The 16,759-nt window shown below is 35.6% G+C and overlaps 1 protein-coding gene across 1 annotated transcript in view; it reads left to right on the top strand.

Moving 5' to 3' along the window:
* HELRODRAFT_114071 (hypothetical protein) overlaps window positions 1-15,942 on the top strand; it is a 19,789-nt gene extending 3,847 nt beyond the window's left edge. The window contains exons 4-12 of the mRNA XM_009025771.1: window positions 3,340-3,450; window positions 3,596-3,718; window positions 3,963-4,063; window positions 7,034-7,091; window positions 7,575-7,658; window positions 8,703-8,835; window positions 12,435-12,534; window positions 13,823-14,944; window positions 14,975-15,942. Coding sequence (XP_009024019.1) covers window positions 3,340-3,450; window positions 3,596-3,718; window positions 3,963-4,063; window positions 7,034-7,091; window positions 7,575-7,658; window positions 8,703-8,835; window positions 12,435-12,534; window positions 13,823-14,806 — 1,694 coding nt within the window. The 3' untranslated portion in view covers window positions 14,807-14,944; window positions 14,975-15,942. The remainder of the gene's footprint in view (window positions 1-3,339; window positions 3,451-3,595; window positions 3,719-3,962; window positions 4,064-7,033; window positions 7,092-7,574; window positions 7,659-8,702; window positions 8,836-12,434; window positions 12,535-13,822; window positions 14,945-14,974) is intronic.
* The last annotated feature ends 817 nt before the right edge of the window (window positions 15,943-16,759 follow it).

The raw sequence follows: 16,759 nt of genomic DNA, 5'->3' as shown, positions 1-16,759 counted from the left end.
TGAAGCTATTGCTCTTAGATTCATAATAAATAAAACAGATTTTGTTTTGTTGNCGGTATACAGACCTGGCTCAGCATTGGTTAGTGCTTTGTTTTTTGAAGAACTGGTAAATGTATTAGAAAATATTTCTGTTCTAAGTTCAAATGTTTTGCTAGCGGGTGATTTTAATGTTCATCTTGAAAGAGCTAATGATCAAAATACCATTCGTTTACTCGAAGTTTTTGAAATGTTTCAATTAACATATCATGTAAATAAACCGACTCATGTTCTTGGTGGTATACTCGATTTAATTGCCAGTTCTAGTGATTTCCAGGCTACAGATTGTAGAGTTTTACCAAGTGGTGTCTACTCTGATCATGGTTTGGTTTTGGTTCAAATACCAATAAAACAATTATGTAACAAGACAAAGATAAAATTAGTCAGATCTTGGAAGTATATGAATGGTGATGACTTAGCAACGCTTGTGGAAAAATCTCCTTTATCTAAACTGTGTCAAAGCGACAACATTGATTGTGAATTTAATATTTTTAATGATGAATTGACGAAGATAGTTAATATAATCGCACCACTTCGTTATGTTAAAATTAGGTGTGATCTAATCTGTCCTTGGTTTGAAAGGAATGTTACATTGCAAGAGCAGATTGTCGAAGAAAAGAAAGAAAATATAGAAACTGTTTGCTGCCTGAGCGTCGGGTGATTGGGTCACAGCTTTGAAGCATAAAACTAAGCTTTTTTCAAAAAAACGAAATTCTTATTGGAAAAAATTAATCGATGATAATAAAAATCTATAAAAATCTATGTCCTAAAAATAGAAAAAAAATATAAATAAAATAAAAATCTATAAAAATCTATGTCCTAAAAATCTATGGAGCATTGTCAACAGAGTATTATGCAATAACAATTCGATTTCAATTCAAGAATTCAAGAAGCGCCAGATTATAGCTCTGATCAATTTTTAAATTTTTTTCAAGAGAAAATTGATAGAGTTAGACAAGCTACGAACGTTGCAAATCGACCAGCTTTTGATGAAAGTAAATTAAACAGTGATGAATTGTTTTCATTTTTTCCACCTGTAACTGAAACGGAATTAAAAAAGATTATATTTAATTTACCATCAAAGACGTGTCTATTGGATTTGATTCCTACTTATGTTCTTAAGAAGTATTTAGATTTATTTATTACTTTTTTGACAAGTTTTGTCAATTTAAGCTTGACAACTAGTGCGTTTCCTGCTCGTTGTAAGCATGCAATTGTTCTCCCAATTTTGAAAAAAAATAATGCAGATAGGAGTAATCTAAGGAATTACCGACCAGTTTCAAACTTGTGTTTTGTGTCGAAAGTCATCGAACGCGTCGTTGCAAAAAGTTTGTTAAAACACTTAGATAAATATAAATTGATTCCTCTCTACCAGTCTGGATATAGACGTTACCATTCTACGGAAACTGCTTTGTTATATGTTTTATCAGAAATGTATGCTGCTATTGATGAGCAAAATGTTTCTCTGTTGACGTTTTTGGATATGTCTGCGGCTTTTGATTGTGTAGATCATGGTATTCTGTTGGACCTATTTTGTTCTTATTATATACAGCTGATCTTTATGGAGTTATCGAGTCATTTGGTTTTAAATACCATGCTTTCGCAGATGACATTCAGATAATTTTAAGTAGTAAACCTGATACCTTCCATTTTGAAATTAACAAGCTTACCGAATGTTTGAATAAATTGGATGTTTGGATGTCGTGTAATTATCTGAAATTGAATTAGTGCAAGTCCCAGTTTCTTCCTATAGGCACCTGGCAGCAGTTATCAAGGGTTGGTATTGTTATAACCGACCCTTTTAACTTGTAGGGTATGGTTATTTCTCTTTACGCGGATTCTTAATTCCTAAACAGACTTATTTTAGATGACTTTATTAGAAAGAAAACAGAGCTGGCAATTGCCGTAATCGATCACTCGTTCGTTCGATCGTTAAAATCGTTAGAATACAAAACAATAACTAATCAACAGTTAAATCACAGGATAAAACTAATCGTCAATAATTAAGCTCTTCTTAAGCTCTTTCTTGACCGTAAATCCTAAGTATCCACTTCTCGGAAGATTATCGTAATTCACTCGCAGACCGCGTGTAGAATTCTTCGCGACAAACTTCTCCTTGGGCGTTATCGCTAATTTGTTTGCAGTGCGCACACAAAATATCTCTGCGATAATAGGACTGCCTGAAACTTCTGACTTCTTCGTAATTCTCGTCGCTCCTTGTTATTTCCTGCACTTCTCTCTCTATTTTCTCTCCTCTCTTCTATTCTCTCCCTCTCTCTTTTTTTATCGTTCTTGTTGTCGGTCTATTTATACCTCGCTTTCTTTTACAATCATCGACATTTTACAATACGGTTTTTATTGGCTCTGCCTCTTAATTAAATTATCAAGCGCTTCACTTTAATTTATAATTACCAATTCTTATATCGCCTTCACGTCTGTAACAGTATTAATTCAGTTATAATACAAAATGAAAATGTTCAGTTTTGCCATAGGGCTACAAATTTGGGGTGTATTTTTGACACCAAACTAACTATGAATGATCACATAAAAACAATTGTGAAGACATGTTCATTCCAACTGCAAAGATTGAATCGAGTTAAAAAAATCATTGAACAAATTAACATTACAGTCATTAATGCACGCGTTCGTCCATTCACGTTTGGACTATTGCAATAGCTTGTTTTATGGTTTACCGAACAGATCGATTGTGATGCTTCAGTCCATCCAGGATAGAGCTGCTAAAATTGTTGCAGGTGGTGCTAAATTTTATCGCGTTACGCCAATTTTGAGGAACCTACATTGGCTAACTGTCAATAAAAGGATAATATATAAAATCTGTATGGTAATGTACAAGGTTTTAAATGGATTTACGCCAGAATATTTGACATGCAAGTTCAATAAGAAGAGATCAAATTTGCGTATTGGCGCAAGTCTAAGATCTGATGATGATAATTTGATGGTTGTGCCTGTTTTTCGTTTGCAGATAGGAACAAGAAATATTGCAGTGTCGGGGGCGGTTGTATGGAATGGTTTGCCACGGTCGTTGAGGGTGTGCAATTCAGGAATTGAAAACTTTAGGAAGAATTTGAAGATTCATTTATTTAATCAATAACTGTGAACTGATTTATTTGTGGTTTATTTTATCTACTTTTTCAGCTATTTCTGTTAATTATAGGATAGCGCTTTTGAAAAATTAACACTATTGTTTTTAATAAACGCTTCATAAATTTTAATGATAATAATAATAATAATAATACTCCTACACATACATACATACACACACACAACACATTCGACTGACAGTCTGGCCTGAAGATAAGTACATAGTTGAATACTCACTGGAGTATGGATTCTTGAGACTGACACCGAACACCAGGCAGCAGCTGAACATCTCCGTGAAGCTTGTTGTATTAGGTTAGCCGACTGGCTAGTTTTGTGTTATTCTAACTTGTATGCAGTTATGGGCACACACGCCAATTTAAACATACTGAAACTTAGATGCACATATCTAAACACGCTCCTACACACAGATATTACCCACACCTAATCACACAAACAGATCCTATGAAAGACGAATGTTTTGGTGACCAGCTGAGCAGATTCCTATTGGATGAATTTCTTGGATATGACGACGTTCTCATGTCCAGTGTCAAACAACTTGCGGAGGATGAAACTAATAAAGGTCAGTCAGTTCGTGGTGATGATGCTGAATGGTGATGACGAGGTGATGTTGGTGACGACGATAAAAAAAGCCCATTTATGCATCTATGCATCTCTACAGTACGATGTCTGACTGTGATAATTGGAATAATGATAATAACAATGACAATTATTACACTGACGATGCAAACATACACACGATTGGGCACACACTCAAACACACATACACCCAAGTAACACACACACACACACGCGCGCGCACACAGGTTATCTGCGTAATGTTGTGAACGGTGAACACTACAGATTCGTGAGTATCTGGATGGCTAAGAGCTCGTACCTTGCTGCTGCCTTCATTATGGTAGTCTTTGTAAGTGATGATGATGGTGAAGCGATGATGATGTGACGATGGTGATGTGACGATGGTGATGTTAGTTGACATTTTACTGATGAAGTTGGCATTTACATTGACGGCTATAACGTTGGAGTATCAGATTTAATGAACATTTTTTATGAAATAATTAATTTATTATCGTTTTAATCTCTAACATTTTTGTCATTAAGCGGTCATCATCTTCATCGTTATCTTCATAATCAGTTGATATCATTAACCTCATATATATATATATATATATATTAGAGTGGTTACAACGCTAAATGTAAAAAAAAAATTTCGAAATCTTATCGGGAGAACCCCCTAAATTGTGCCACTTGACTAAAAAATGACATTTGGATAATGCTAACCCGTGCCTCATCGAGGTTGAAATTTCGAAAAATTGGAAAATTTTGAAAAAAAAGCAGTTTTTGGTTTGTAAAATAAAAACGGTTCACTCTAGAAACATGATTTAAATTTTATTTTGTTCATTGATTAGTTTTCTTCAAATGTTACTATGATCACTATTTAGCTACAAGTTATAGTTTCTGACATATTTGCATTGTTACAGATACACATTGAATAAACGTTGAATTTCTCCATAACACAAAAACACACAATAACTTAATTTGTTTATAAAGAAATGTTTTTAAAATAACACGGTTGTATCTAAATCACTATTATTAACAAATAAACACATTTTTAATTCATATTATATTGTTTATAGTTGTTATACATCAAATAAATTTCTACTTTAACTCATTGTTCAAAAGGTAGAGGCTCGGATAAGGAGGCTTTTGAGCAACCAGGAAATTTTGTCCGACATTCAACAATTACTTGCAAAAGATATTGTTTTTGATCTTCCTCTTTTGCAATATATGAGTTGTAATCTGTTATTAATTTAACACCCCTTTCTGCTGTATCATTTGTAACTTTTAATCCGTCCACAATCTTTTTAATCTTTAAATATTTTTCGTTATTACTCCATAATTCTGGATTGGTATGCAAAAATTGATCATTAATATTAGATCTTTTTAAAAAATTACTTGATTGTGATGAAATAAAATAGTCCGCATTTTTGTCCAATATTTCTGATATTTCATTTATTTTTATTAGTGGTTTCATATCACAGTAGTCATCAAGTTCTTCATCCTCATTTGCTTGAGATATTAATTTCGTTGTCACTCTCTTTTTTACACAATTACTTAATGAATCATCGAATAATGAAAAAACAGCCTGCTCTGGATTAAGGTACTATATGTGGTTGATAAATTTTGAAACTGATATATCTGAGATAAATTTATTGACTTTATTGTAATTTACCAAAGATTTTAACAATTGTAATTCTTGGTTTGGAGCAAGTGCAGGTTTCGGGGCATCCAACCACACTTTCACATAATTATTTATAATAAATAGGCAAATATCATGGAATCCTTGCTTTTCAAAAATTATCAGTTGAAACTGTTCGCTGAAAAGGTATATTTTCAACGAATATATCGCTTTTGCCATCCACCTTGCGTGATGAAAATACCAGGAGCCGCAAACACGATGTTTTCTGACGGAAAGCGTTCTAAAAATATAAGACAAAGATTAATCAATTCTTTGTAATCGCTCCTTGGATGATGAACTGTTAATTGTTCTAGAAGATAACTTGAAATTTGACCCGGATTAATCTATTTGCTGGCTACACTTTTATCTTTAACTCCTGATTTACATTTTTTTATCAATGTTGTTCCATTCAGTTTTAAATTTTTTGAAAATATCCGATTGAGGGCCTGTAGTCTTTCCCATCACGGCATCAAAAACGGATCTAAAAACTACCTCCAAAATGTGGTGGCGACATGGAAGATACAATAATTTTTTCTCCATCAATTGCTCTAATAAAACGCCAGCACCTTTAATGCGGCCAGTATTCACGGCAGTTGTGTCAAAGGACATTGCTTGAATCTTGTCTAGTGCACTCCACTTTCCAAGTTCTGAATAAACAGATTTTGCAATTGTACTGCCATCACTATTTTCTAATTGGGGAACTCCAATTAACTGTTCTTCTACTCCACAGCTAATTAAGACTGCAACTCTTTCAACATTTTCTTTATTTAACATATCTGGAAGTAATTTCCCATAAAATGTACAACTGCTTCTTACCAAAAATGAAAAATCGTAGAAAAACCAAAAGATCTTAATATTAATAGATAAAAACAACATATAGCACCCGGGTTAGTAATAGTAAATAAGTTATTGTGTGTTTTTGTGTTATGGAGAAATTCAACGTTTTTTCAATGTGTATCTGTAACAATGCAAATATGTCAGAAACTATAACTAGTAGCTAAATAGTGATCATAGTAACATTTGAAAAAAACTAATCAATGAACAAAATAAAATTTAAATCATGTTTCTAGAGTGAACCGTTTTTATTTTACAAACCAAAAACTGCGTTTTTTTTCAAAATTTTCGAAATTTCAACCTCGATGAGGCACGGGTTAGCATTATTTGAGCTAAATTGAGCTAATTGAGCTCAATTAGCTCAATTGAGCTAAAACTTTACAAATGTCATTTTTTAGTCAAGTGGCACAATTTAGGGGGTTCCCCCGATAAAATTTTGAAAAAAAATTTCTTGTGACCACCCTAATATATATATATATATATATACCAATACCTTTGTTTGCCAGTCATTTTCTTCTTTCTTATTATGGTCTTTGTTATTTCCATCATAATAATTACCCTCCTTATCATCATCATCATTATTACTGGGCGGCGTGATGGCTGAATGGTTAAAGGCGCCTGGTGTTGCTGCTGCAGTGACTGGGTTCGAATGCAAAGAGATCTTCGCTTATCATATGCAATGTGTATGATGCGTGGTTTGCACGCGTATTCATGTACGCTGTGTGTGTTTGTCGTTGAAACATCTGAAGCAAGCGCAAAAGAGAGAGAGAGTAACCTTTAACCTTTATCCATCTTCACTAACAGACCCTGGCTGTATCAATGCTGTTGAGATACTCGCATCATCAGATATTCGTTTTCATCGGTGAGTCAGTTTCGTTTGTGTTGCTATTCATGATGTAATTGTCTGTGGTGATGTTATCACTTTACATGTAATATATATAAGATATATGGGAGATATATGTAAGGTTTATATAAGATATATGTGAGATATATGTAAGGTTTATATAAGGTATATGTGAGATATATGTAAGGTTTATATAAGATGTATGTGAGATATATGTAAGGTTTATATAAGATATATGTGAGATATATGTAAGGTTTATATAAGATATATGTGTATATGTGAGATATATGTAAGGTTTATATAAGATATATGTGATATATATGTAAGGTTTATATAAGATATATGTAGGATATATAACTTAAAAAACAAAAAAAAGCTTGCACTACTTAAACACCATGTGCTGTATAACTTGCCATTTCAATATCACATAAAACTTGTTGCTTGGTAACATGATATTTAAATGGCATGGCATGTAACACAAAATGACACGTAACGTAACAGTTGACCTGTTGCAAATGCTGGAGATGAACAGATCACTGGCCTTCCCCGCAGCACCGCTACTCACCGTCATACTGGCTCTCGTTGGTTTGTCATCGTTTTTTGCTGTCACTGTTTTGTTGGTGATGATGTGATGATGTCATCTGTTGTGTTGATGCTTTGTTTTTAGATGGTGTTTTGGTGGTTTATGATGCTCTTAATGATGATGTTCTTGCTGTGGTGGGTTTTACTTACTGGCACGGCGTGTTTCAAGTCTTTCCATGGTGGAATAACGAACTAAGCTAACGAACTAACCTAGCCTAATGATACTTATCTATCCATAATGAAAATGGTATCAACTTTCTAGATTGTTTTGTACCGGCAGCTTCTGAATATATTCTGATAGTAAATGTCATAGCGAGCAATAAATGTTTACAATCTTTCTTGTTGTTCTTATCTTATATCATTTGTTTAACTGTTATAGATTAGTTTTTATTCTCTCCTGATTAGAAAGAAGCTTTTCTGACTCTGTATTATTTTAAAACGATGTAATTTCGTACCTATGATATGGTGTGAGATGCTTCTGCCAAGAATAATGAGAAATAACGTACGATGGCTATATTTTGGTTAAAGCTAAACCTTTTTAAACTAGACTCAATCTTATTTATTTGATTTATTCATGCTTTAAAGCTTAATGTGAAATTGTGTCTGATAAGATAATATTTAAATATTTTTAGAAATTAGAAATTGCGTTGGAAAACAAAATTAAACATTGTATGCATATTATAATTGAAGAATTATTAAATTACAAACCAAATTTATAAAAAATTAAATTAGTTAATCTTGAACAGAAAGATTTGTGAATGGCAGGTTATAGTAAACATAAACTAAATGAATCAAAATTTCATTTAACAACAAAATTTCATGAGAAATAAATGTCACAGGACTGATTGATCGAATAAATGAATAATTGATTGATTGATTAATTGATTGATTGATTGGTTGTTCAGTTGGTTGATTGATTGGTTGTTCAGTTGGTTGGTTGATTGATTGGTTGATTGATTGATTGATTGATTGATTGATTGATTGATTGATTGATTGATTGATTGATTGATTGATTGATTGATTGGTTGATTGATTGATTGGTTAAAGGTATGGAGGCCATCATGTCTGAGTTCTTCAGCGACACGACAACAGCTTTTTACATAATCCTCATTGTATGGATAGCTGATCAGTATGACGCCATCTGCTGTCATACTGCAGTCACTAAGAAGCATTGGCTAAGGTCTGCTTTGTTGTTTTGTGTTCGTTGTTGCTGTGTTTATGACGGGTCGTGTTTCTGTGGGCATTTTCCTTATGCCGCTGCCGTTGGTTATTAAATTAGATGTCACATCAGGGCTGTGACAAGAAATAATTTATTTCCAATGCAAGACAAAGACCGAGATATTGCGAGTGCAAGACAAGAGACGTCTGACAAACAAGCCTCGAGACATCCAAGGAAAAGACAGAGGTAAAAACCAGAACGAGACCAGCATGAGATCGAGACAAGTGACAACAATAGACTGCAATCACTGAACATTCAAAATTTTGGCAGTTGATTTTATTGACAAAACATAAGACCGCCATAGTTAAGAATTGAATTTTAAATTATAAACTTTTATCGTTCATTTACAGAAGTGTAAGTAAACATTTTTTTTATAATCATGACGACAACCAGCAATGACGAAAAGTAAAAGTAGAACCAACATAGTTATTGCAATATTTAAAAAATATTAATTGTTCAGATGATTGGTTAAAGATGCCTTTCGTGGGATTAGTATATATTTGGCCTGAAGAAATATTTTTTTACTATGGAGCTGGCACATTTATAAGACAATTAAAAAATCGGCCAGAGCAGTTTGTTCTCCCCATTTTTAAGAGATCTCTTTGATTCCTCACTACATTGTTCATCATAACTGACTGCACATATATAATCTTGGCTTAGTTCTTTTGTTGCCTTACTTTTGGCTGTCCACTGTTGTTCATCAATCAGAATTAGGAGAAACCACATTTTCGTTGAATTTTGCTAAATTTTTCAGCACCTTCTCTTTTTTGACGTCCATCACAACCATACTATGCTGCAGCATATCAGGTATCGCCTTCACATTCTTTACATACTTCCTATGTTTGGCCCTTACCAATATATAGTCTATCATCGACTTATGCTCCCCTGACCTATATGTAATCAATCGCGCTGGTTCCCTTGTAAACCAGATGTGACATCAAAAGAAATGGGGAGGAGGAAGAAGGATAAGTTTGTGGCAAAGAGAAAGACATGGAAGTTGCAGGATGCAGAGGTGAGGAAGGCATTTGAAGTGAAGGTGGCTGAAAATTGGGAGAGTGGTGAGAATGGAGATGTTTTGGAGAGATACAGGGACTGTGTGTTGGCTACGGCAGATAAAGTATGTGGATGGACGAAAGGAAAGTGTAGGCATGGTGAGACGTGGTGGTTGGATGAAGATATAAGAAGGGTTTTGGAGGTCAAAAAGGAGAGGTTTAGGGTATGGAGAAGGGACATGACGGAGGAAGCGGAGTTTGAGTATAGGAAGGCTAAGAAGGTTGCAAAACAGGCAGTGACAACTGCAATGACGAAAGCTTCAGATAGGTTAATGAAGGAAATGGAATTTGATGTGAGTTCAAGGAAAATGTTCAAAGTAGCAAAGCAGTCAATGAGGGATAGGAAAGATGTTATAGGGAATGGATGTGTTTGGGATGGATCTGGCAAGTTGTGCATAGATGAGGAGGAAAAAGCTCAGGTGTGGAAAGCTCATATGAAAAGGTTGATGAATGAAGAGAATGCGTGGGATGGAGATGTGGAATCCGCGGTCACACACGGACCTATAGAGAAGGTGACGATGGAGGAAGTAGAGAAAGCAGTTAGAGAAATGAAACTAGGTAAAGCGACAGGGGTTTCGGAAGTGGCGGCAGAACATATAAAAGCGAGTGGGGTGATAGGAATTGAAGTTATGATCAGAATTGCTAACAGTATGTTTGATGATGAAGGTATACCTGAGGATTGGCGACACAGTGTGTTGGTGCCGTTGTATAAGGGCAAAGGAGATGTGAGAGATTGTGGGTCATATAGGGGTGTGAAATTGCTAGAGCACTGAATGAAGGTAGTGGAGAGGGTGCTTGAGAGGAGGTTGAGAAATATGGTGACAGTTAATGAAATGCAGTGTGGGTTTATGCCTGGTAGGGGAACGGTGGATGCGTTGTTCATGGTGAGAATGTTGCAGGAGAATTATAGAAAGAAGAAACGAAGATTGTACATGTGTTTTGTGGATCTAGAAAAGGCTTTTGATCGAGTACCGAGGAAGGTCATTGAATGGGCGTTGAGGAAGAAAGGAGTGAATGAGAGACTTGTTAAAGCTGTGATGCAGCTGTATGAAGGGGCAAAGACAATGGTGAGGGTTGGAAGGGGGATGTCGGACGTTTTTAGTTTAAGGTAGGAGTGCATCAAGGATCAGTGTTATCACCGTTTCTGTTTGCAATTGTGATGGATGTTGTGTGTGGAAACATAATGGAGGGTTATTATTTGAGATTTTGTATGCAGATGATTTAGTCTTGATGGCTGATAGCATGGAAGAATTGCAGTTAAAATTTGACAGATGGAAAAGTGTTATTGAAAAGAAAGGGTTAAAAGTTAATATTGGTAAGACGAAGGTAATGGTGAGTGGGGAAGGTGGGGAGCGAGTGATAAGTAAAATAGACCCCTGTGGGGTATGTGACAGGAGAGTGAAGGCTAACTCTGTATTGTGTATAGGATGTCAGAAATGGGTGCATAAGAGATGTAGTGGTATGAGGGGGGCACTGAAAAAGGTGGAAGGCACGTTCAAATGTAAGAAATGTGTTCATGGTGTGATTAATAGGACGGACGCAAGGACGGGGTTGAGTGGTGGTATTGAAAGAGTGGAAAGCTTTGTTTACTTAGGGGATAAGCTGAACGCGGATGGAGGATGTTTAAGCGCAGTTACGGCTAGAATTCGTGTAGGATGGATGAAATTTAGGGAACTGGGTGGGGTATTGTGTGGAAAGAAATGGTCAGTAAAGATGAAAGGGAGGGTATATAAAGCATGTGTGAGAGCAGCGATGGTATATGGTGGTGAAACTTGGGTGTTGAGGAGAGAGGAGGAAAGTGTACTGCAGAGGGCTGAAAGAGCTATGGTGAGGATGATGTGTGGGGTTAAAGTGAAGGATAGGAGGAGTAGTACAGAGCTGATGTCAATGATGGGACTGAATGAGGACATTGTGAAATTGATAAGGAGATCGAGATTGCGATGGTATGGACATGTGTTGAGAAGGGATGAAAGGGTCGGGATTAGGCGAGCGTTGGAGTTCGAGGTTGAAGGAGTGGTAGGAAGGGGTCGTCCGCGATTGAGATGGAAAGAGCAGATGAAGAAGGACAGGGTGAAAGCGGGGTTGCGTGATACTGAGGCGAGTGACAGATGTGGATGGCGTCGAGGGGTATTTCGGTTTCATCATAGGTAGCCAAACGGCAACCCCCGATCTCGGGGAAAATGTCGTCTAAACGTGTGTTGTTGTTTGTTGTTGTGATATAACAGAGTATCCAAAGTTTATGTTTTTACTATCTGAATGAATTATTATAAAAACGTCACTAACCCGATAAATTATATTAATAAATAAATAAATTAATGTCGAGACGTCGTAGCCCTGGTGCTCACTCTGTTGTTTCTTGTGTTTTTTTGTTGTTTTGCTGGGTGGTTTGTTGTTTGTTACAATATTGTGTCGTTTTGAATGGTTCGGTTTTGTTCACTTCCTTATTAAAAATTATCTGCCTCGCCACCAATAATGTCTCCGTCTTTTACATCATGATGTCTTCATTAGATTTTTCTTCCTCTACCATTTTGCGTTCTATGCGTACCATTATCGTTTCAATGGTCTGTACAGTGGCTTGGCTCTCCTGACGTCATGGCTCTTCATACAGGTTGTTGTTGTTGTTTCTTGCTTGTTTGTTGTTGTTTTTTGTTTTTATATTGCAGTTGAGATTGATGTTGTTTTTGTTGTTGTTGTTGTTGTTACTATAGTTGTTTATATTGTTACTGGTATTATTTGGGATGTGAAATGTTGGTGTTTGAATCATCATCTTCATTTCATTAAAACATCAACAGCATAAGCATTCTCATCAAAACAATTTATAAGCACAATAACAACTAAAAAAACATGACCTCACCAACATCTGCAACTGTTATGTACTGTGTAACCGGAGGTCATCGTACGAGCACGGAGTTCAATTTGTTGGTCTGGTGACACGCAGGCTCACGGTTCTTGGCATTTGCTGTTGTGGACCTGTTTTTGTCAGCAGATGCCAATACTTGCACTGTCTCTAACGCGACAACCGTTGACTGAGAATTTATCTCTTTCGTGCATATGTCATTAAGTAATTTACCATACTTTGTCGCTTGGAAGGCGATTTATACATTCAAGTTTTTTAAAGAAGACCTGTTTAGGATTTCAGGAATCAAATATGCTCCTGACTTGCCCAGTCTAACGAAACCAAGCTTTATGTAAGCAGGTTCCGATGTCCGTTGTGACCTATCTCCACAAGTGCTGTGTTGCTACTTTGTCTTCCCAGTTCATTCCCTAAATGTTTTGGCAACATTTCACGTGTACTGCAACGTTTACAACCATTGTTATTCTGCACTTGCTCCAGAAGTAGCCATCGAATTCAGCAGATGCATGGATGTAGCTTCGTTATTGAGGGTGGAGGTGGTGGACTTGTAGCTATCAAAGTGTTTGATTTCTAATAGGAAACCTGTCTCCTTCAGACCACTGACTGCTAAAATGCGACTTTCCATTGCGAGTTTGAAACATGGCACACTGTCGCATGAATTACAGTTAATCATATTCTTGAAAACGTTTTCATCGGTTCTCTAGCAAACTGGTGTACCATCGTCACAGCGTTGAAAAGCAACCTGGAGCTTTATTGGAGAGTTGATGCTAAACAATAAGGGAACCAGGGCAAACTCTGGTTTCTTACGTTTGAAACTGAAATTTGGGAAGCCGTCACCAATTTTATCTGTCTCCATATCCTCGTAGAAGGAAGAGTTGTGGAAACGAGACAGTCCTGGAGAGTCGATCAGACTACATAGGATTTGTGAAGGATCGACTGAAACTGAAAAAAAGATTGCAAATACACATTACACATTAAAAACACACAACTGCAAACACTGACAGACCAACGCTGACGTGCAACATCAACTTATTAATAACAGCATTCCATGATCTACTTCTTCCACCATTATGAACTGCCAATCATCTTGCAACAAATTCAACAACAACAAGCCCAACAGCAACAGGACATGAGACAACATCAGCAACAACAACCTGCAACTGCAACAGCGTCAACCTCACAAGTCAACAACAACACTCAGCAAGGTAGCAATGTCAATGTTCTTTTCGCAACTAGCAGATCGTTATCGGCACCAACATTCTTGAGGATTGGAGCTCAACCAAATCAACAAGATCTCAACAACAACAACAACAACATGGAATTGTTGAATACTGTTCTCGCAACGGCAACATCGATGTTGTCTTCCGCATCCATAGTGGAAGTGGACAACAACAATCAACAAACACTGCGACCACAAGTTGCTGAACGGCTAAATCAGTCGGTGGAGAGGATTGTTGAGATGATCAGGTTGAGGTTTGCGGGACAGGCTCCTCAACTGAATCTACCGCAACAAGTACTCTTGCAACAACATCCTCAGCAACCACATTCTGAGCAACATCAAGAACAACAAAACATTCAAACTCCACAACAACAACAACAAAACATTCAAACACCACCACAACAACAATACTCTCAACCATCTCAAGATCTGCAAGAATCATCGGCACAACAGCACCAGCCACAAAATGTTGATCAACTTTTACAAAAACAACTGCATTCAGACCAACAGCAACCATTAGAACAGCAGCAAAATCCTGAAGACGATGAAGGATGCGGCGCGTCACTGCATCAACATTCGAACCAAAACAATCTCTATGAGGTTGACAATGTTGCTGTTGATGTTGTCAACAAACAAACCGACAACAAACCGTCATCATCCACATCATCACCACCATGCATAACATCTCTCTCAACAAAGAAGGATGACGGTGGTGATGGTGATGACGATGTTGATCAAAAGATTAAAAGTGACGACGACGATGATGATGGTGGTGGTGATAGTGAAAAAGCGAATCATCAGCAGTAGCAGCATTTTTAATGATAAACCGTTCGTTTCTAGAAACAAATAAAATTTTCCAACTATTAATTATTCTTCGTCATCAATAATGATATGAGTATACTGACACAACGTACATTACACTCGCACATACATTACTTTAAATATATATATATATATATATATATATGTGTGTGTGTGTGTGTGTGTGTGTGCGTGCGTGTGTGTGTGTGCGTGCGTGTGTGTGTGTGTAATAAATAATTCTAATTGAATGTGTATGCGTATTTTAATATATGTTTTTTAATGTAGATATGAATGACGATGTGGATGTTTTATGAACTTGATTGCTCGGTGTGCTATTAACGAAGGTTTAATTCTTTTGTTTATTCATTTATTTATTTGTTAATTCATTTATTAATTCATTCATTCATTTATTAACTAATTCATTTATTTATTTTCTTATTAATTCATTTATTTATTTTTTATTGTCATTATATTATTATTTTTTACTGAATTTAAACAGCTGTGTGTGTGTTTTATGTGCGTGTGTGTGTGTGTGTGTGTGTGTGTGGTGTAAGTGGTGCACGTGTGTTTTTCAGTCAGTGATTGTATTAATTAGTAAATAACAAAAATAATAATAATGATGATGATGATGAAAAATAATGATAATAATTAAAAAAATAATAATAACTAATATTGGCTTCTGTCGTAATCATTGTGGTCAACTGATCACATTTAACAGTAGTTAATGTAATTATTGTAGTGATTATTTGATCAATTTTGAGTAATGGCGAGATGTCGGCACGTCTTTTTAAGGCTCCCGTCGGGAACTCAAATGTCATACATTACGTGCTTCGCCCCATGGATCTGTTACGTCGCTTAACTGATCCATTAATTAATACTTGTGTTTACATTGTATATTTTCTATAAGTGTGTAACATAATTGCTTGACGTGTTTTTATATGAATGAGCAACCAGACATACGCAGTGCAAATGCATTGCAATTTTGTGTATATAAATACGAATTTTAAATGTAATTGTAATTTTTTTTATATAGAGTTAAATTTTTATGTAGTTTTGGAAATATTTTTCACCTATTTGTATGAATTAACTTTTTGTTCACCATGTTTGGATTAATTGTCTGGAGGAATAAATTTTTATTTAAACTTTATTGAATCATTTTTGGTTTTTAATTTAATTGCACAGTTTCGAAAACCCGTGAGTTGTTTGCGTATCGTAGCTTACCTACTGGTGTGGCTACAAGTTCTATTGGTCCCCGTGCATCTGGTGTCCGGTCAAAACATACTGGACAAAATATATTGATACAATTTGGCTGACCGATACAGTTGAATTATTTCCATTTGTCTGGAGCAGCCGGTTGTCCTGCGACAGTTTGCTCAAAATTATCTTTTTACAGTAAGTCAGTGATCTTCAAGACCGCAGGAATCCGAACGAATTCAGGATTTTCTCCTTCGTTAAATAAATCTGAGGAATAATTGAAGATGTACCCATTTCGAATCAGCTGTTACCTTTTGAGTTTACTTTTTTGATTCGTGGTAAAACGCACTGCCACAGGAAAAATAGCTAGCCAAATTAATGAGACACAGCAGGGGAAAAACGCAGTTAACCCAAATGACCAGGCATATAAGTTCAATGTGCCTGCACAGTATTCTGGCTTTTATGGAATTACTTTTATAGAACAAACACATCATCGTCCAAGTTTTCATTACATTTTATTGTAGTTTTTTCTTTATGTCAAACATAACAATACACAAGTATATTTAACATGTATGTATGTATATGTGTATATATATATATATATATATATATATATATATATATATATATATATATAATATTTTTTATTTTGATTAATAAATTTGAAAGTTTTGCAAAGTGTTTGTAATGTGTATATGTAATATGTATAGTGCTAACTTATGACAGAGTATGCGCGTGTGACCTGCTAAAATATGTTTCAATTAA

This window comes from Helobdella robusta (assembly GCF_000326865.2).
Source record: "Helobdella robusta unplaced genomic scaffold HELROscaffold_43, whole genome shotgun sequence".
Taxonomy (NCBI): domain Eukaryota; kingdom Metazoa; phylum Annelida; class Clitellata; order Rhynchobdellida; family Glossiphoniidae; genus Helobdella; species Helobdella robusta.
The sequence above is the reverse complement of the archived record's forward strand: the minus strand, read 5'-3'. Positions and strand labels throughout refer to the sequence as shown.